Source organism: Pristiophorus japonicus, chromosome 13 (assembly GCF_044704955.1).
Source record: "Pristiophorus japonicus isolate sPriJap1 chromosome 13, sPriJap1.hap1, whole genome shotgun sequence".
NCBI classification, from domain to species: Eukaryota; Metazoa; Chordata; class Chondrichthyes; family Pristiophoridae; genus Pristiophorus; species Pristiophorus japonicus.
The window spans coordinates 196,066,363-196,087,219 of record NC_091989.1 but is presented as its reverse complement, the minus strand read 5'-3'; the positions used below and the strand labels follow the sequence as shown (position 1 = coordinate 196,087,219).

General features: G+C 50.0%; 1 protein-coding gene across 7 annotated transcripts in view; it reads left to right on the top strand.

Moving 5' to 3' along the window:
* The window catches only part of cbfa2t3 (CBFA2/RUNX1 partner transcriptional co-repressor 3), a 71,487-nt gene that overhangs the window by 44,374 nt on the left and 6,256 nt on the right, over positions 1–20,857 (top strand). For 6 of the 7 annotated variants that reach the window (XM_070898357.1, XM_070898354.1, XM_070898356.1 and 3 more), the window contains exons 4-10: positions 1,301–1,390; positions 2,661–2,842; positions 11,367–11,599; positions 12,195–12,286; positions 14,919–15,108; positions 18,782–18,850; positions 20,046–20,236. In XM_070898357.1, the coding sequence (XP_070754458.1) occupies positions 1,301–1,390; positions 2,661–2,842; positions 11,367–11,599; positions 12,195–12,286; positions 14,919–15,108; positions 18,782–18,850; positions 20,046–20,236 (1,047 nt within the window). The remainder of the gene's footprint in view (positions 1–1,300; positions 1,391–2,660; positions 2,843–11,366; positions 11,600–12,194; positions 12,287–14,918; positions 15,109–18,781; positions 18,851–20,045; positions 20,237–20,857) is intronic. The other variant, XM_070898358.1, reaches the window with a different exon arrangement.

The following is a 20,857-nucleotide window of genomic DNA, read 5'->3' as shown; positions in this document are numbered from 1 at the left end:
AGCTGAGTCCACGGCCAAATCAGCCATGATCTTGTTGAATGGCGGAGCAGGCTCGAGAGGCCGAAATGGCCTATTCCTCCTATTTCATTTGATAACAGCAGTGATTCAGTTCCGGCTTTACTCAGGATTTATTGAAATTGAAGAATTGTTTCCTGCAGCTTTGTACTTGGCTGTAACATCGAAACATAGAAAATAGGTGCAGGAGCAGGCCATTCAGCCCTTCTAGCCTGCACCGCCATTCAATGAGTTCATGGCTGAACATGCACTAATGATCTTCAGGGAAGGAAATCTGCCATCAATCGCCAGTCTGGGCCTATGTGATTCCAGTCCCAAACCAACGTAGTTGATTCTTATCTGCCCTCTAGTGGCTTAGCAAGACACTCTGTTGTATTAAACTACTAGCGGTTCGAGAAGACGAACCACCGCCTTCTCCGGGAAGCTAGGGATGGGCAATAAATGCCGCCTTGCCAGCGATGCCCACATCCCGAGAATTTTTTTTTTTAAGTCTCCAGTCGTGGAGGGTACGGACACTGAACAAAGCTTTTCCTAATTTAGCATGAATGTTGCACGTAATTGGAATATGCCACTCAGAGCGGCCATTTGATGGTACAGGAAGTGACGAAATGTGCAGCAGGCAGTGTTCTTTGGAGTTCTGGGCTGAGGATAATTTTTTATTCTATATCTGTGTTTGATGGAGCAGTGTAGAGGGAGCTTTACTCTCTATCTAACCCCGTGCTGTACCTGTCGTGGGAGTGTTTGATGGATTCATTCCTGGAACCATCCTTCCTAAAGTGTCTTGTCCAGAATTGGACACATAACTCCAGCTGGGGCCTAACTAATATTTTACATAGGTTGAGCATAACTTTCTGGCTTTTGTACTTTGGCTCTCTTTATATAGTCCAGGATACCATGTGCTTTATTCACAGCTTTGTTGGCCTGTCCTGACACCTTCAAAGATTTGTGCACAAACATGTCCGGATCTCTCTTTGCTTGCACCCCTTTGAAATTGTACCATTTGTCTCTCACATTTTGGTAGGATGAATGAATCATCGCACATGTTTCTGCATTGAATTTCATCTTGTCGATGTCCTCTTGAAATCTATTACGGATTAATAAGGCAGGCACAGATTCTGCTGGAGAAATGATTTGCCATTTTGTCAGTGCTGGCCGTGGCTATGTCTGATATATCCCCGAGTTAGAATGCGACAGCCCATGATTGTGCAATGTTGGTGTGGTGCATCAATGTGTGGCTGCTTTTGGAGATCTGGGGCTGACCAAACGTTATTTTCGTGTGTTGCAGAATTCCACCCGGACCATTGAGGAGTTTCACTCCAAGCTGCAGGAGGCGACCAACTTTCCCTTGAGACCTTTTGTCATTCCTTTCCTGAAGGTAGGGAGCAGCATCTCTCAGAAAGCCACATCACTATGATCTCTCTCGGGTAAGGTGTTGTTCTCCAAGATGTCATCTCAAGGAATTAGAACCCCTGGAGCAACAGAATTCTGTGTTGAGGTTGAAGTGTTTACTATCCGTTCGAGTGCTCCTGAGTCATAAAGGAGAAGTATCCCTTTCTACAGAAAATGCTGGGAACACTCAGCAAGTCAGGCAGTGTCGATAAGGAAAGGAAAATATTGATGTTTCAGAAATAACCTTTTTACAGAACTGGAAGATATTAAGAGCTGAGCAGCTTGTGAGAAGGAACAGAATGAGGGAAATAGTGCGGGAAACGCAGAGCCTTAGTCGATAACAAGTGGGCGCAGATTTAAGGTGATTGGCAAAAGAACCAGAGGTGACATGAGGGAAAACTTTCTTATACAACGAGTGGTTAGGATTTGGAATGCACTGCCTGCTGGGATGGTGGATACAGATTCAATAGTAACCTTCAAAAGAAAAACATGGCAGGGCTGTGGGGAAAGAGCAGGGGAGTGGGACTGACTGGATTGATTTTCGAAAGAGCCGGCACAGACTCGATGGGCCGAATGTGCTTCTGTGCTCTACTGTTCTAGCATTCAATGATTCTTCCACTTCGGTAGAAGCCAGTTTATTGATTTCAGCTGAAAATGACCAGCTGTCTAACGTTAAGTTGCCACCGGTTCACTGTTTGGTTCCCTATCTGTTCAGTTGTAGTTGATTGCTGTTTTATGATTTTTCACTGGCACGATGGGCCGAATGGCCTTTTTCTGTGGTGTATGATTCGATTGTAAAAGGCGGCGGGGAGGGGGGGGGCGGCGGCGGGCGGGGAAGGACATGATCCAGGCCTTAACCTCATCAGTACCTTTCATTATTAAGATAAACAAGCTATTCAGGTTGGACAGTGAGCAGAAGCCATAGCGAACACGAGTGTAAAATTCACGACCTCGAGTGAGATTTGAAAAACTTTGCAGGCTGGATAGTGGATGTGGAACAGGATCCTCGGCGAAGGTGATTCCGGGTCAACTGGCTCCCTTAAAAGAAGCTGGATCAATATCTGTTGTGAAAGGTGGATTGAGAGTCTGAGAGAGATTAACAAAACCACTTTTTTTTCTGGGGAAGGAAAAGTGTCCCTTAAAATAGGTGGAGATGGGAGAGTGGTGAGAGTGTCATCCGGGACCTGTCGCTGGGGGTAGAACTGATGGGTCAAATTCCCTTTTCTCATTTTGGTTTTTATTCTGTTTAATTGCAGGCCAATCTGCCACTGTTACAGCGGGAACTCCTCCACTGTGCTCGGCTGGCTAAACAAACACCAGCTCAATACCTAGCCCAGCACGAACAGCTGCTTCTCGATGCCAATAGCACCTCGCCCATCGATTCCTCAGAAATCCTGTTGGAAGTGAATGAGAATGGTAAACGAAGGACCCCTGACAGGTAGGTATGGCATCACCTGATCCGAGACCTCAACTGCCCTCGGGCTACCTGCCCCCCCTTCCATTCAGTCCCCTCCCGGGGCACAGCTGAAAGCCAGTGCTGGCAGAGTGTCCAACAGTGTGACTCTGTCACGCCATGTGTCTCTTATGCCCCATACCTGTGCGTTTTATAGGCCCATAATCCTCACAACCAGGGGTGCTTGCTGTGTGATGCCCACTGTTGAGTCGGCCCCAATCTTCGACATGCAGACACCTGCCAATTTAAGTAAATGGAAACTAGATTTCTGAAACGCGATCAAACATTCACTGACAGGAGGAGGCCATTAAGCCCAATGCTCCCTGTAATTCTTTTGGGGCCGTGCGGCCCATTCTAAAATCCGCACACGTGCAGTTTTTGCATTTAAAAGCCGATGAGTCGGTTGCGCGGGTCTTCTCGAGCGCTGCGCAGCCGCATGGCTTAAAGGAAACATTGATTCAGCCCCTCGAGCCTGACCCGCCATTCAATTAGATCGTTGCTGATCTGTATCTTAACTCCATTTACCCACTTTTGTTCTCTAACCCTTAATACTGTTAGCCAACAAAAACCTATCTATCCCAGTTTTGAAATTTTCAATTGACCCCCAGCCTTTTGGGGAGAGAGTTCCAGAGGTGTGAAGAAGTGCTTCCTGATATCACCTCTGAACAGCCTAATTTGAAGGTTATGCCTCCCTGTTCTGGACTGGATTGGGTACGGTAGCATAGTTGTTCTGTTACTGGACTAGACATGCAGAGGCCTGGTCTAATGATATGGAGACATGAGTTTAAATCCCACCAAGGCAGCTGGGGTATTTAAATTCAGTTCATTAAAAAAAAAAATTTGGAATTTAAAAAGCTAGTATTAGTAAGGGTGACCATGAAACTACGGGATGTCGTAAAAACCCATCTGGTTCACTAATGTCCTTTAGGGAAGGATATTTGTTGTCTAGCCTTACCTCGTCTGGCCTCTGTGACTCCAGATCCACAGCAATGTGGTTGACTCGTAACTACCCTCTGAAATGGCCTAGCAAGACACTCAGTTGTACATAGAAAATAGATGCAGGAGTAGGCCATTCGGCCCTTCGAGCCTGCACCGCCATTCAATATGATCCTGGCTGATCAAACCCTCAGCACCCCTTTCCTGCTTTCTCTCCATACCCCTTGATCCCTTTAGCCCGTAAGGGCTATATCTAACTCCCTCTTGAATATATCCAATGAACTGGCATCAACAACTCTCTGCGGCAGGGAATTCCACAGGTTAACAACTTTGAGTGAAGAAGTTTCTCCTCATCTCAGTCCTAAATCGCCTACCCCTTACCCTAAGACTGTGTCCCCTGGTTCTGGACTTCCCCATCATTGGGAACATTCTTCCCGCATCTAACCTGTCCATCCTGTCAGAATCTTGTAAGTTTCTATGAGATCCCCTTCCATCCTTCTAAACTCCTGTGTATGAAGGCCCAGATTATCCAGTCTCTCCTCATATATGTCATTCCTGCCATCCCGGGAATCAGTCTGGTGAACCTTCACTGCACTCCCTCAATTGCAAGAACGTCCTTCCTCAGATTAGGAGACCAAAACTGAACACAATATTCCAGGTGAGGCCTCACCAAGACCCTGTACAACTGCAGTAAGACCTCCCTGCTCCTATACTTAAATCCCCTAGCTATGAAGGCCAACATACCATTTGCCTTCTTCACCACCTGTTGTACCTGCATGCCAACTTTCAATGACTGGTGAACCATGACACCCAGGTCTCGTTGCACCTCCCCCTTTCCTAATCTGCCGCCATTCAGATAATATTCTGCCTTCGTGTTTTTGCCCCCAAAATGGAATAACCTCACATTTATCCACATTATACTGCATCTGCCATGCATTTGCCCACTCACCTAACCTGTCCAAGTCACCCTGCAGCCTTTTAGCGTCCTCCTCACAGCTCACACCGCCACCCAGTTTAGTGTCATCTGCAAACTTGGAGATATTACACTCAATTCCTTCATCTAAATCATTGATGTATATTGTAAAGAGCTGGGGTCCCAGCACTGAGCCCTGCGGCACTCCACTAGTCACTGCCTATCATTCTGAAAAGGTCCCGTTTATTCCGACTCTCTGCTTCCTGTCTGCCAACCAGTTCTCTATCCACGTCAGTACATTAATCCCAATACCATGTGCTTTGATTTTGCACACCAATCTCTTGTGTGGGACCTTGTCAAAAGCCTTTTGAAAGTCCAAATACACCACATCCACTGGTTCTCCCTTGTCCGCTCTACTAGTTACATCCTCAAAAAATTCTAGAAGATTTGTCAAGCATGATTTCCCTTTCATTATTCCATGCTGACTTGGACCGATCCTGTCACTGCTTTCCAAATGCGCTGCTATTTCATCTTTACAAAGTCAGCACTGTGGGAGCACCTTCACCACATGGACCACAGCGGTTCAAGAAGGCGGCTCACCACCACCTTCTCTAGGGCAATTATGGGTGGGCAATAGCTGCTGGCCTTGCCAGCGACGCCCACATATTGTACACACTTTTTAAAAAAAAAACACACTCACCAGAGGAAATAGTTTATCTCTCTACCCAATCAAATCCTTCAATCATCTTAAACGCCTCAATTAGATCACCCCTTAATCTTCCATACTCACCGCAGGTCGGGGCTATAAATAGAGCTGGAGCGGCGGGTCCTGGAACACCGTGGGTGAAGGTACGGGGCCCAGAAGAGCCGAGGGCCCAGGGGCAGCACGGGCCTGCCCACGCTGCGATATGTGTGCGCACTTGGACTGTGCAGCAGAGCAGGTCTCCAATCGTTCTGGTTCAATCCTTGCCACTGGATAAAGGCCTAGCTCTGTCGAGCCCGTGTGGTGGCTGATGTGCAACGGTCACCACACATTAAAAAAAATCCACGCACAGGCATCTTCCACCCCCTCAATTGGAGTTCAGGACTGGAATATCGGGTCCTTGAAACATCTGTGAATTATTGTGGAAGCAAGTCATCCTCGTTCGAGGGACCGCCTATGATGGTGATGCAACCTGCCCTCGTAATTTAACCCTTTTAGCCCCGGTATCATGCTGAACACTGTTCCATCGAGGTTGCCGAATGTTATCCAGATGCATGATTGCTGCTGTAACCCTAATCCTTGACTTCATTACCTCAAGGCTTGTCAATGCCCTAGTCTCTCAGTCTCAACCCATCACAACTTTCAACACATCCAATAATTGCGGCCCATGTCCTCTCCTGTGCGCGTCGCCCTCACTCCGTCCTGACAAGTATGAGCTGATGCAAAGAGAGCCATCGTGGATTTGTGATGGGCAGACTATGTCTGACTAATCCAGTTGAAGTTTTTGAGGAGGTCACTAGCCTGGTGGGTAGAGGAGTGCCTATGGATTTCAAGAGGCATTTGATCAGCCTCCACATAAGATTCTTCACAAAAATGAAAGTGCATGGAATTGGAGGTAACATTGTGACGTGCATCGGTAATTGGTTGGGAGGTAGGAGACAGAGAGTGGGAATAAAGGGGCCAAGTTTCGGCCTGAGTTGCTCCTGTTTTTTTGGAGCAACTGGTTTAGAACGGAGTAGCTTAGAAATTTGAATTCTCGACATTTAGTTTGCTCCAGTTCTAGTCAGTTAGAACAGTTTCACTTTGGAACAGAATTTTTTTTTCAAAAGGGGGCGTGTCTGGCCACTTACGCCTGTTTTCAAAGTTTAGGCAATGAAAACTTACTCCAAACTAACTTAGAATGGAGTAAGTGAAGATTTTTGTACGTTCAAAAAAACCTTGTCTACACTTTAGAAAATCAGGCGTAGGTTACAAATTAGGCGTAAGGAACGAGGGGGGGGGCAGAGGGAATTCATTAAATTCTACAATCAACCCTTAGTCATACTTATACAAATATTATACAAATAAATCCAATCTGAATAAAAAAATTATAAGCAAAGAAAAGATTAAATAACCCATGTTCCTACCTGTGTGAAACAGCAGCAGTCTTTGAGCTGCTGTGCTTCAGGCAGGCCTTTCATGTTGGAGACAGGCAGCGGTGTGGCGTCAGTGTCTCGATGGCAGCCCCAACAGCGGCAACAAGCAGCCATCGAGCTGAGCTGCGGTGCTTCAGGCAGGCCTTCATTCTGTTAGTGGCTGGCCGGCAGCCAAAGAATCAACACCGGCGCACGCAGCTTTCCAAGGGGGTTGAGGCCATTCAGCCACGCTTAAGGGGCGGCGTCAGTGGCTCGACGGCAGCCGAAGATACAGCAGCAGCCTTCGAGCTGTGGAGGGGACTGAGGCCATTTGGACAGGGAGAGGCAGCCACATAGACAGTTTTATACTTAAATTTGCAGAATGGGTGCTGCATTGTCAACACCACATATTATGCAATGGTTCGTCATCAATTCACTGCATAGGAGAGAATTGATTAGAGCTCACCGCACCAGGAACGTCGTAGCCCGTAGGTTGATGGGCAGGAGACCTTACCCACGTCGACAATATCGAGCCAGGCGCTCGTACCTGGACATGAGCGAGGCTGATTGTGTGAAAAGGCTGTGTTTTCGCAGAGAAGTTGTCACTCAGATCTGTGATATGGTGAGAGCAGATTTGCAGCCCAGAAGCAGAACGCCAACTGCCCTGTCTGTTGCAGTGAAGGTAACAGCTGCACTTTCTTTCTATACCTCGGGATCGTTTCAGGCTACAACTGGAGATGTGTGTGCCATCTCTCAACGTGCAATACATGCCTGCATTTACCAGGTCACAGCTGCACTGTATGCGCGAAGGAATGACTTCATCAATTTCCCAATGACCGCACAAGCGATCTATGAGAGGGCTGTGGGCTTCTTCAGGATTGCTGGCTTCCCAAAGGTACAGGGCTGCATTGATTGTACCCACATAGCCTTGCGAGTACCTGTGGAGGATTCTGAGCAGTACCGAAATAGGAAAGGTTTCCACTCTATCAATGTGCAGCTCGTGTGTGACGTCAAGCAACGCATCATGTCATACCCTGGCAGCACCCACGATGCGTTCATCCTACAAGACAGCGTTATATCTGACATGTTTCAGCAGCAGCCAGAAGGGCAGAGCTGGCTACTGGGAGACAAAGGGTACGGCCTGACCACCTGGATCATGACGCCCCTACGCGTGACACGGACAGAAGCTGACTGTCAATACAACATGGCGCACATTGCGACGTGCAGCATCAATGAGAGGACCATTGGCATATTGAAACAGCGATTCCGATGCCTGGAACATTCCAGAGGACAGTTGCTATACTCTCCTCAGATTGTCGGTCACGTCACTGTTGTGTGCTGCATGCTTCATAACTTAGCCATCATGAGGCAGCAGGAGCTGGTAGTGGAACCAAAAGACCTACGTGAGGGTCCAGTGCATGATGATAGTATTACGGAAGAGCAGGACGTGGATGATAACGACGATCAGGAAAGCATGCAAGTGCCTGATGCCGGAGCACGAGGTCAGAGGAGGGCTGTCCATCGTGCCTCTTTAACGATTGCTCGAGCCTTGCGCCAGCAGCTCATCCGTGAACGCTTCAACTACTGATGCCTGAGGGCTCTGCGACCACTGTTGCGCATGGACATGTTTGTTCTTTGCAGTTGTTCCTACATTGTGTTGTGTTAATGGAACATGAAACAGTTCTAATGAAAAAATATTTTATTGAAAAGTTAACGTCACTAACATATTTGTTGTATACTTTTTAATATGACTCTTGAAGATCACTTAAAAACTTGTAAAGTTAAAAAAACTTACAAAACAGTTTCAATGTGAAAAATCTTACACTCTGAAGAACACTTAAACTTCAGGATCACTTTTTAGGTGCAAAATTAAATAAGATACAAAAAAATGTGAGCATTTACACACTATAAGATCACTTAAAAACCATAAGATCACTTATAAGTTGTAAAGTTACAAAACAATTTCAATTTCAAAAACGCTACTACAGCTACATCAAGAACAAGAGCAGCAAAGAAAGGCTGCAACCATGTCTCATCCATATCTCAGTGAATGTTCACTTCCTCATGGGGGTGTCATTTGATTGGCTGGGCTGTGTGCCCTTATTGCAGCAGCTACCTCAACCAGGCCCTCCCTGATGGCCTGTGCCAGCACTTGCATGCCCTCCCTGACGGCCTGTGCCGTCGATTGCACTCCCTCGGACATTCACTCCCTAAGTTCCGTGTCATTACTGCTATTTCTCCTGTCAGGACCGTCAACTCTTCACCCACTGCACTGACGCCACCGATGAGTGATCGGGTAAGCTCATTGGTCTCCACACCCAATGCCACAACCTGAGCCGCATCTGTTGCACGCTGCATCTCAAGAGAGCATGTTTCCAATCTCCTTCTCCTCTGCCTGGGTCTGCCTCATGGCACCACTACACTGTGAGGCGCGGGCACGGACGGTGGAATGATCGGTGTTGCAAGCGGCACCACTACACAGGGAGGCGCGGGCTGGGACTGTGGGATGCTCTGTGTTGCAGACGGCAGAACTATAGGGAGAGGCTCGGGCTGGAACGGTAGGATGCTCTGTGTTGCAGACGGCAGTACTAGAGAGAGAGGCTTGGGCTGGGATGGTGGGGCGCTCGGTGTTCCAGACGACAGCACTCGAGTGCGAGCCATGGGCTGGGATGTTGGATGAATGGGTGTCAACTGCTCCATGATAGCAGCAGCAGCACTGGGACCCGCAGCGTTGGAATCAAAACCATAGTAGGTGGAACCAGAACCTATGTGAGAGGGAGGCGCAGGCTCGGATGGTAGTGCACTGACTCTAGAATGCTGCATTATACCAGCAGCACCACTGGGACCCGCAACATTGGAAGCAAAACCATGGCAGGTGGAACCAAGATCTATGCTTAGGGGTTGAAACTCTGATGCCCCTTGATGGGAGCTCATAAACATTAATTTGGAAGCTCTCCCCTGCAGACATTTCAGTCATCGCTGCCATCATCCAGTCTGGTTCGTCCGCAGCTGGTACTGGTTCTTGTTCTGTACCCTCAGGGTTGGCAGCATCGTCATCGTCGTCGTCATCATGTTCTGCAAAATACATCAGAACAGTCAAATGTTTAACAGCAAGGGAGGGGGCCCGGATGGGTGACATGAGTACTCTCACACATAGCCAGTTAGGCAGCAGGTTGATTTAAAGGGCCACGATGCATTTTCAGGACTTACCCTCTTCATCGTGTGCGGGCTCAGCTTGTGCTGTACTGATTGCTTTTCTCCATGTACGACTCATCATAGCAGCTATCCTTTGTTCCAAAGGTGTCAGTGGATGCAGATTGGGCATGCCTCCTCCTGTCCGAGTTGCCTCCCTTTTGTTGTGGGCCAATTTCTTCTGCAAAGAGTAAAATATAACTTTTTACAGAGTGTGTCAGTCTGAAGGTGGGACATACAGATAGCCAGGTTACAATTACGATTACATTAAAAATGGGAAATATTACTTGCACTAACTACTTGACCAAGGTCGTGCATTTCTTTTTACACTGGCTTCCAGATCTCATGGTATGCACCACTGCGCCGTAATCTTCTGCAACTTGGTACACTGTTTCTACATTTCTTTTGGTGGCACTTTTATGCGATCTCTGTTGCTGGTATCTAGCTCCTGCCATCTCTGCTCAATTACATTGACTAATATCTCTACTTCCACATGCAATAAATTCTTTGTTCCATTGCAAAGTTGAATTGGCACTCTTATTTCTCAAAACACACAGTCCTTAATTTGCATGCACCAATGCAGCACCAGTTCTGCAAGTTTAGCAGTGAAAAGCTGAACTCACTGATTTCAGCAGGTGATTTATTCAACAATGCTGCTAAAAGCACTCCCTCACACACAAAAATATCTCAAAAATTAAATTACAAGCCTTTCCAGGGGTCCAAGAGACACATCTTCACTTTTTCTCCAGTCCCTTTAAAATGGCCGAGTGCCAATGTTTGTTTCACACTGCGTGTGCGCGCACGCTCCAACGTGCACACGCAGGATTGCCGGCACGACGTTGGCTCATTTGAATTAGACCCGCCCCCCACTGCTTAGAGAATCGGCGCGAGTGTCTGGCTCCGCCCCCCCGCTGTGATGTGCGTGCCGCGCCAAGCTGAGTTCGAGCTCCGAGGAGCCGGAGAATTAAACAGTGTTTTTTTTCCTGCGCACTTTTAGGCGCGAAGGAAACTTGGGGCCAAAGAGTTAGTTCTCTGGTGCAATGTGACAAGTGGTGTTCCCTGGGGATGTGTACTGTGGCCTCAGCTTTTCACCATATTTAACAATGATTTGGATGAAGAAATAAAGTGTGTATATCCAAGTTTGCAGATGAGACTAAGTTAGGAGGCAGAGAAGTAGTGTAGATGGGAGCAGGAAGTTACAAAGGCAGATACAGATTGAGTGGGAGTTCAATGTGGGCTGGGGCATTCACACACAGTCATCACAGCATCAGTACATTGAGCTTTTAAGCAAATATATTAAACGTTGAAAACTAGTGATGAGATATGAGCGTGTTCTCCGGCTGACGCTGGACTTTGTCTCTGCTTTTACAGGACCAAAGAGAACGGGTTAGATCGTGACCCGCTACACGCAGAACACCTCAGTAAAAGGCCGTGCACACTTAGTCCCAGCAACGGGGTCAACCACCAAGCCAACGGACTACCACACCAGACACCACCTCAACCACAGCACTACCGGCTGGAGGACATGGCTCTGGCCCACCACTACAGAGACGCTTACCGGCATCCAGAACACAGGGACCTCAGGGATCGGCAGCGGCCAGCAGGTCAGTTAATCCGATCCCCGCCTGTTGGTCACTCAGTGCCCACACAGCGATATCCGCCTGTCGGTCGCTCAGTGCCCAAACTGCGATATCCGGCTGTCGGTCACTCAGTGCCCAAACTGCGATATCCGCCTGTCGGTCACTCAGTGCCCAAACTGCGATACCCGCCTGTCGGTCACTCAGTGCCCAAACTGCGATATCCGCCTGTCGGTCACTCAGTGCCCAAACTGCGATATCCACCTGTCCATCACTCAGTGCCCAAACTGCGATACCCGCCTGTCAGTCACTCAGTGCCCAAACTGCGATATCCGCCTGTCGGTCACTCAGTGCCCAAACTGCGATATCCGCCTGTCGGTCACTCAGTGCCCAAACTGCGATATCCGCCTGTCGGTCACTCAGTGCCCAAACTGCGATATCCGCCTGCTGGTCACTCAGTGCCCAAACTGCGATATCCGGCTGCTAGTCACTCAGTGCCCACACTCTGATACCATTCTGGATGTGGGTAGAGGCAGAATGCCTGTCTATTGAGTCTGTGGTGTCCAGTGTTGGGGTTACGGTTTCCATTCTCGGGCTGATTTGGTGTTTTGTGTCATTCCAGCTCCAGGAGTACATGGAACCCGACAGGAAGAAGTAATTGATCATCGCTTGACGGACAGGGAATGGGCAGAGGAATGGAAACACCTGGATAATGTAGGTGTGGCGAGTTTACACTTGCTGGTTGGGTGAAAGATGACTTGACAAACAATCTCGTGGGGAATTGGGGGGGGGGGGCGCGGGGAGGTGGTTGGGGGATGGGGGGGGGCGCGGGGAGGTGGTTGGGGGATGGGGGGGGTCGGTTGCGGGGAGGTGGTTGGGGGATGGGGGGGGTCGGTTGCGGGGAGGTGGTTGGGGGATGGGGGGGGGCGCGGGGAGGTGGTTGGGGGGTGGGGGGGGCGTGGGGAGGTGGTTGGGGGGTGCGGGGAGGTGGTTGGGGGGTGGGGGGGGGTGCGGGGAGGTGGTTGGGGGGTGGGGGGGGTGCGGGGGGAGGTGGTTGGGGGGTGGGGGGGGTGCGGGGGGAGGTGGTTGGGGGATGGGGGGGGCGGGGGGAGGTGGTTGGGGGATGGGGGGGGCGCGGGGAGGTGGTTGGGGGATGGGGGGGGCGCGGGGAGGTGGTTGGGGGATGGGGGGGGGCGCGGGGAGGTGGTTGGGGGATGGGGGGGGCGCGGGGAGGTGGTTGGGGGATGGGGGGGGGCGCGGGGAGGTGGTTGGGGGATGGGGGGGGGCGCGGGGAGGTGGTTGGGGGATGGGGGGGGGCGCGGGGAGGTGGTTGGGGGATGGGGGGGGCGCGGGGAGGTGGTTGGGGGATGGGGGGGGCGCGGGGAGGTGGTTGGGGGATGGGGGGGGGCGCGGGGAGGTGGTTGGGGGATGGGGGGGGGCGCGGGGAGGTGGTTGGGGGATGGGGGGGGCGCGGGGAGGTGGTTGGGGGATGGGGGGGGCGCGGGGAGGTGGTTGGGGGATGGGGGGGGTGCGGGGAGGTGGTTGGGGGATGGGGGGGGGGCGCGGGGAGGTGGTTGGGGGGTGGGGGGGGTGCGGGGAGGTGGTTGGGGGATGGGGGGGGGCGCGGGGAGGTGGTTGGGGGGTGCGGGGAGGTGGTTGGGGGATGGGGGGGGTGCGGGGAGGTGGTTGGGGGATGGGGGGGGTGCGGGGAGGTGGTTGGGGGATGGGGGGGGTGCGGGGAGGTGGTTGGGGGATGGGGGGGGGGCGCGGGGAGGTGGTGGGGGGGGGTGCGGGGAGGTGGTTGGGGGGGGGTGGGGGGGGTGCGGGGAGGTGGTTGGGGGATGGGGGGGGTCGGTTGCGGGGCGGCGGGCACGGCGCGGGGCGACTTAGCTCTAAAATGAGCAGAAGCAGAGAGCGGGATGTTCAGTAGTTTTAACTGCTATTCTATTCCCCATCTCTCCTGAAGCTTGCAGTGCTGGGGTCGGGTGGTTTCACCGGGGATGGGTGTGGTTTCTCAGCGCTGGGGTCGGGCCGTTTCGCGGGGACTGGGGCCGTTTTGTGTGCAATTTCATAGCTCCTGGAACCTCGCCCAAGTCCCCCTTCTAAAGGTACAAGTTTAGACAGTGACGATGGGGAGCGTCATATTCAAAATCAACCCTGTTGATGCCCAGCTGTACCTCCCCTCCTCTCTCGACCCCTCCATTGTCTCTGATTTGTCTCGGTGCTTGTCCGACATCCAGTCCTGAATGAGCCAAAATTTCCTCCAATTAAATATTGGGAAGACAGAAGTTGTTTTTTTCGGTTTCCACCCAAAACTCTGTTCCCGTGCCACCCACTCCATTCCTCTCCCTGCCCATTGTCTCAATCTGAACCAGACTGTTCGCAACCACGACGTCCTATTTGACCCCAAGCTGAGCTTCTGAACACATATCTGCGCCATTACAAAGACCGCTTACTTCCATCGTCCATAACCCATTTCCACCCCTGCCTCAGCCCATCTGCTGCTGAAACCCTCACCCCAGATTGTTAGCCCCAGATTCAGCTATTCTAGTGCTCTCCTTGCTCTATTATATTATGTCTTGTAGTGCATACTATATAAATACAAGTTGTTGTACATTACATTACACTGCACTGTAATCTTAACACACTACACTACAATAATGTATTATATTACACCATATCTTTATGGACTGTATTAAACTAAAGTGTCATCAGTCATAGGCAGTCCCTCGGAATCGAGAAAGACTTGCTTCCACTCTTAAAATGAGTCCTTAGGTGGCTGAACAGTCCAATACAAGAACCACAGTCCCTGTCACAGGTGGGACAGATAGTTGTTGAGGGAAAGGGTGGGTGGGACAGGTTTGCTGCACGCTCTTTCCGCTGCCCGCACTTGATTTCTGCATGCTCTCAGCGATGAAACTCGAGGTGCTCAGCACCCTCCCGGATGCACTTCCTCCACTTAGGGCGGTCTTTGGCCAGGGACTCCCAGGTGTCAGTAGGGATGTTGCACTTTATCAAGAAGGCTTTGAGGGGTGTCTTTGTAACGTTTCTGCTGCCCACCTTTTGGCTCGTTTGCCGTGAAGAAGTACTAAAGTGTACTGTACTCGACAGATTCTGGTCATTTATCACATTCCTGTTTATGGGACCTTGCTGTGCACAAATTGGCTGCTGTATTTATCTATATAAACAATGTTTACACTTAAAAAATCATTCTTCAGCGCTGTGTGACAACGTGAGGACATGAAGGTGCCACGTGAGCGCAGGGTTTGTTCTGTTACACTGCAGTCTTCCTGCTGCTCAGCCCCTCTCTGCTTTAACTTGGCTCATTTCTGCCTTTTGCCCTCAGCTCCTAAACTGTATAATGGATATGGTGGAGAAGACTCGGCGCTCACTGACTGTGCTGAGGCGTTGCCAGGAAGCCGACCGGGAAGAACTTAATCACTGGATCTGTCGCTATAGTGACGCTGAAGATATGAAAAAACGTGGGAACTCTACGCAGCCTCCTCAGAATTCCAACCCAGAAGGCCCCCAAATAGGTAGAGTTTCCATTCCATGATTTACAGCTAGTGCCAGTCTGTCCTGGTCTGTGTGCAGACCTTTTTGCTTCTGAGGCCCCTCTCCCATGTTATAAAAATTCCCCTGTACCACAACATACATTTTTATTCTGTATACAAACTCTGCATCGCTCCCACTCATGTTAATGCAGCTGCTGCTATCGCGGCACTGCAGAAAATATTGGTCCCCACGCCCATCCCAATCGCTCTTTCCCTCCACATGAGCCCCAATCACCTGACTGCCCCCAACTCCCTCACCATCAGTTCCCGGCACATCGTTGTCAGTCAAACAGCCTTTCTTCTTCATCGCCAATATTTTCATAACTAGCAAACAAAAACGTACAAGGAAAATGGAAAAAAAATGATTTTTTTTTAAGGCCTGTATTGATTTTGTCCCAAATTACTGGTCCAGATTAATGTTTTATTCCTGGAGGCCAACATTGGCTGTGAACAATCAGGTCTGCCTGTGATGCCCCCCTTGGTAGAGCCAGACTGTTGACACTCGAGGTAGAGGCTTGCAGGTGAAGAATGAATGAAGTGAGGCACCAAAGGGCACCCTTGTAATTATACTGCAGTCGGCTAAAATCTATCGGCTAACCGGGAGTTTCCGACTTGGGCAGAATGTTAAGGTGCAGTCGGATGCTTTTGGCCATAAATCTAGATGTCGAATCGGTTGGATGCGTAGGTGGGTCTGGCGGCGCTCTGCTGGTTGTATGGCAACTTTTGGGCCAACAGACCAATCCGCCCGTATATACAGCGGGCCTGGCAAGAGGAGAGCGGAGGATGGACAGCTCGAACCGGGGCCTGGTCTCAGCCGCAGCTGCCGCCATCCTCGCACAGACGTTCGAGAGGGAGAGGGGGGTGGGGGGAACAGAGGTCTGAGTCGGGCCGGAGCCACCTGTTTGCTCTGCTCCATCCCACTTTTACACAGCGGTGTATTTTTCTGTTTTTTTTAAATCCCAGGAGGCTATTCATGGCGGATGCCCTGAAACCCCCAGCTGCAGAGAATACTGGCAGGTACAAGCGCTGAAATCTCTCTCTCAATCTTGTTCCCTTTTATTATTTTTTCCGTGCGCGGTCCCTTTAAATTTGCTGCGTTGCATCTCTTCCAATGGCAGGAGCGGGTGGGCTGTCTGCGCGGGTCCTCACAACCATTGATCACAACTTCAAACACTGCTAATCCCGTACAGTAATAGTGAGCTTTATATTGATGCAAAAAAATCAGATGGGGTTTGAACTTCAAAATCTATTTCTCAATTTTCTGGCCTCCATGGAAGAAGCAAATTGTTTATTTTCCCTTTATGGATTACTGTCCCTCCCTCTTCTGTGAATCTGAATCACTCCCTCACCATCCCCTCTCGCCCGACACCCTTGCCCTCTCCTCTTTCTTTCCGCATCTCCCCCCCCCCCTCCCCCCCACCCATGGAAGTCAGCGTCCATGAAACCCGTACCCCAGCGAGAAGCAGTGTCTTTCGGAGATATGGGGGAAAAATTGAGATATAAATGTCCCGAGTTGTAACTGATTCAATTAATCAGACAGGGGAGTACATGTTGTTTTCGTGTACTCTAACCTCCCTTTTCCCCCCCTCCCCTCCGTCATCATCACTGGATTGACCCTCCCTACCGCGCTCGAGTCCCTCCCACCCATCCTGTGCGCCTCTCATTTGACCTCCGCCCACGCTGCTCCCAACCTCGGCCATGATCTAATTGGATGGCGAACGGACTCGAGGGGCTGAATGGCCTCTTGTTTCTAGGTTATCCACTCTCAATCACATTGCCCCGACTCTTCTACCGCTGTCCCCAGTATGGTCACTCAAATAGAGACAGAAATATTCTAAAACTGCCTGGAGCAAAGGCTTTTTTGAGAGAGGATTTGTTTGGATTATGGTGATTCATGGGTTGGGTACATCTCCGATCTGTGGCAGCTACTGAACCGAGAGTAGTACCAGATAAAATAATGGGACAAAAGGCAGACAAGTCCCCTGGACCTGATGCCTTACATCCTAGAGTCTTAAGAGAAGTGGCTGCAGGGATAGTGGATGCATTGGTTGTAATCTCCCAAAATTCCCTGGATTCTGGGAAAGTCTCAGCAGATTGAAAAACTGCAAATGTAACACCCCTATTTAAAAAAAAAGGAGGCAGACAAAAAGCAGGAAACTATAGACCAGTTAGCCTAACATCGGTCGTTGGGAAAATGCTGGAGTCCATTATTAAGGAAGCAATAGCAGGACATTTGGAAAAGCATGATTCAATCAAGCAGAGTCAGCATGGTTTTATGAAAGGGAAATCATGTTTGACAAATTTGCTGGAGTTCTTTGAGAATGTAACGAGCAGGGTGGATATTGGGGAAACAGTGGATGTGGTGTATTTGGATTTCCAGAAGGCAATGGATAAGGTGCCACATAAAAGGTTACTGCACAAGATAAAAGCTCACTGAGTTAGGGGTAATATATTAGCATGGATGGAGGATTGGCTAACTAACAGAAAACAGAGTTGGGATAAATGGGTCATTTTCCGGTTGGCAAACAGTGACTAGTGGGGTGCCGCAGGGATCAGTGCTGGGTCCTCAACTATTTACAATCTATTTTAATGACTTGGATGAAGGGACCGAGTGTAATGTAGCAAAGTTTGCTGATGATACAAAGATGGGTGGGAAAGCAAATTGTGAGAAGGACACACAAAATCTGCACAGACAGGCTGAGTGAGTGGGTAAACATTTGGCAGATGGAGTATAATGTTGGAAAATGTGAGGTTATCCACTTTGGCAGAAATAATAGAAAAGCAAATTATAATTGAAATGGAGAAAGATTGCAAAGTGCTGCAGTACAGAGGGACCTGGAAGTCCTTGAAACAAAAAGTTAGTATGCAGGTGCAGCAACTAATCAGGAAGACAAATGGAATCTTGGCCTTTATTGCAAGGGGGATAGAATATAAAAGCAGAGAAGTCCTGATACAACTGTACAGGGTATTGGTGACACACCTAGAGTACTGTGTACAGTTTTGGTCTCTATTTAAGGAAGGATATACTTGCATTGGAGGCTATTCAGAGAAGGTTCACTAGGTTGATTCCGGAGATAAGACTTATGAAGATAGGTTGAGCAGGTTGGGCCTATACACACGAGTTCAGAAGATTGAGGTGTGATCTTATCGAAACATACAAGATAATGAGGGGGCTTGACAAGGTGGATGCTGAGAGGATATTTCCACTCATCGGGGATACTAAAACTAGGGGACATGGTCTTAGAATAAGAGGCCGCCCATTTAAAACCGAGATGAGAAATTTCTTCTCTGAAAGGGTTGTAAATCTATGGAATTGTCTGCTCCAGAGAGCTATGGAGGCTGGGTCATTGAATATATTTAAGGTGGAGATAGACAGATTTTCGATTGATAAGGAAGTAAAGGGTTATGGGGAGAGGGCAGCGAAGTGGAGCCGAGTCCATGATCAGATCAGCCATGATATTGAATGGCGGAGCAGGCTCGAGGGGCCAAATGGCCTACTCCTATTTATGTTCTTATGCTCTTATGAGTCACCCTGGGCGATGCCAGTTTGACCTTGGCACTCGGTGGGGGCTAATGAGATGAGGTTAAGTGCAAGTTGTGTTGGGAATGGTGTATCTGTAGCTCCCACTTAAGGGTTTTTGTTTTGTGTTTTCAGAAATACATGGAGAGATGCTGCACAGACCGGCGCAGGCATACACACGGGAGGAGATCTGGAAAAAGGCTGGTAGGCTGCTGCACTACGATTAATTTGTAAACGCGGTTCCCAACTTCCCTGACCCAAGACTTCCCTTCGAGTGCCCTCTGTGCAGGGAGCTGACTCACCCACTGCTACTCAGTGAATGGGCTTCTCGACCCTTGTACTTTATTAGTGAGGCAGGCGGTCACAGAGAGGAATGAAATGAAAAAGAAAGAACTTGTATTTTTATAGCGCCTTTCACAACCTCAGGACATTCCAAATCACTTTTCAGCCAATGAAGTAATTTTTGAAGTGTAGTCACTATCACAATGTAGGAAATGCGGCAGCCAATTTACGCACAGCAAACTTCCACAAACAGCAATGTGATAATGACCAGATATTCTGTGCTTGTAAAATTGGTTGAGGGATAAATTTTGGCTAGGATACCGGGGATAACTCCCCTGCTCTTCGACTCGTGCCATGGGATCTTTTGCATCCACCTGAGAGCAGATGGGGCCTTGGTTTAATGTCTCATCCGACATACTGCCCCTCCGACAGTGCGGCGCTCCCTCGGCGCCGCCCCTCCGACAGTGCGGCGCTCCCTCGGCGCCGCCCCTCCGACAGTGCGGCGCTCCCTCGGCGCCGCCCCTCCGACAGTGCGGCGCTCCCTCGGCGCCGCCCCTCCGACAGTGCGGCGCTCCCTCGGCGCCGCCCCTCCGACAGTGCGGCGCTCCCTCGGCGCCGCCCCTCGGCACTGCACAGGAATGTCAGCCTAGATTTTTGGGCTCCAGTCTCTGGCGTGCTTATAGTGTATTAGTGCTGTGGCACTCAGCATCACATAATTTGCCCCCACTGAACCGCTCGCGCAGCCTGGGGTACTGAATACAATGAACTGCCTGCCAGCCCAACTGGTTCGCAGTCCGGCCTGATTCATGCCCTCGTCTGGCAGTAGTGAAGGTAGTCTGCGACAGGGTGGGCTTGAGGGGTGGAATTCCTCATCTGTACTGATCTCGGAGGCTTCCTGCACTCGACCTTCATGCCACTGATTCTCGCACGTGGGGAAATTCTCCATAATTAACTAAGGGGGAGTGGGACAGTACTCTATCAGCCGGAATATCTGATTGCACTGAGAGTCCCTGGATCTCAAGTGGACAATGCGCCACCCACCCTGAACTGAAACCCGAGTTCAGCTCCAGACTCGTTCTGATATCTTCTTTTCTCCCCCATTGCCCCTCCCTCCCAGAAGAGGCGGTTAACGAGGTGAAGCGACAGGCCATGACTGAGTTGAAGAAAGCCGTGTCGGAGGCAGAGCGAAAGGCCCAGGAGATGATCGCAGCCGAACGAGCCAAGATGGAACGTGCGCTGAGCGAGGCGAAGAGGCAGGCGTCTGAGGACGCGCGGTCTACCGTCAACCAGCAGGAGGACTCCAGCGAGGTGAGAGCTCGTCACCAATCTCCGTAGGAGCAGGGACAGAGGAGGCACCAGACCATCAAATCAATTCATTTTTCTCTCCAAAGATGCTACCTGAGATTTCCAGCATTTTCTGTTTTTACATCAAATCATTCAATGGCTTTAGATGAAAACTTTCCTTTTTTTGGTAAATCTTTGTGCTCAATTTTATTTGAATGGAACATTCCACTTGGGTACAACGAAGGTTAGAGTCAGGGTAAAGCTCCCTGTACACTGTCCCATCAAACACTCCCAGGACAGGTACAGCACGGGGTTAGATACAGAGTAAAGCTCCCTCTACACTGTCCCATCAAACACTCCCAGAGCAGATACAGCACGGGTTAGATACAGAGTAAAGCTCTCTCTACACTGTCCCATCAAACACTCCCAGGGCAGGTACAGGGGGTTAGATACAGAGTAAAGCTCCCTCTACACTGTCCCATCAAACACTCCCAGGACAGGTACAGCACGGGGTTAGATACAGAGTAAAGCTCACTCTACACTGTCCCATCAAACACTCCCAGAGCAGATACAGCACGGGGTTAGATACAGAGTAAAGCTCCCTGTACACTGTCCCATCAAACACTCCCAGGGCAGGTACAGCAC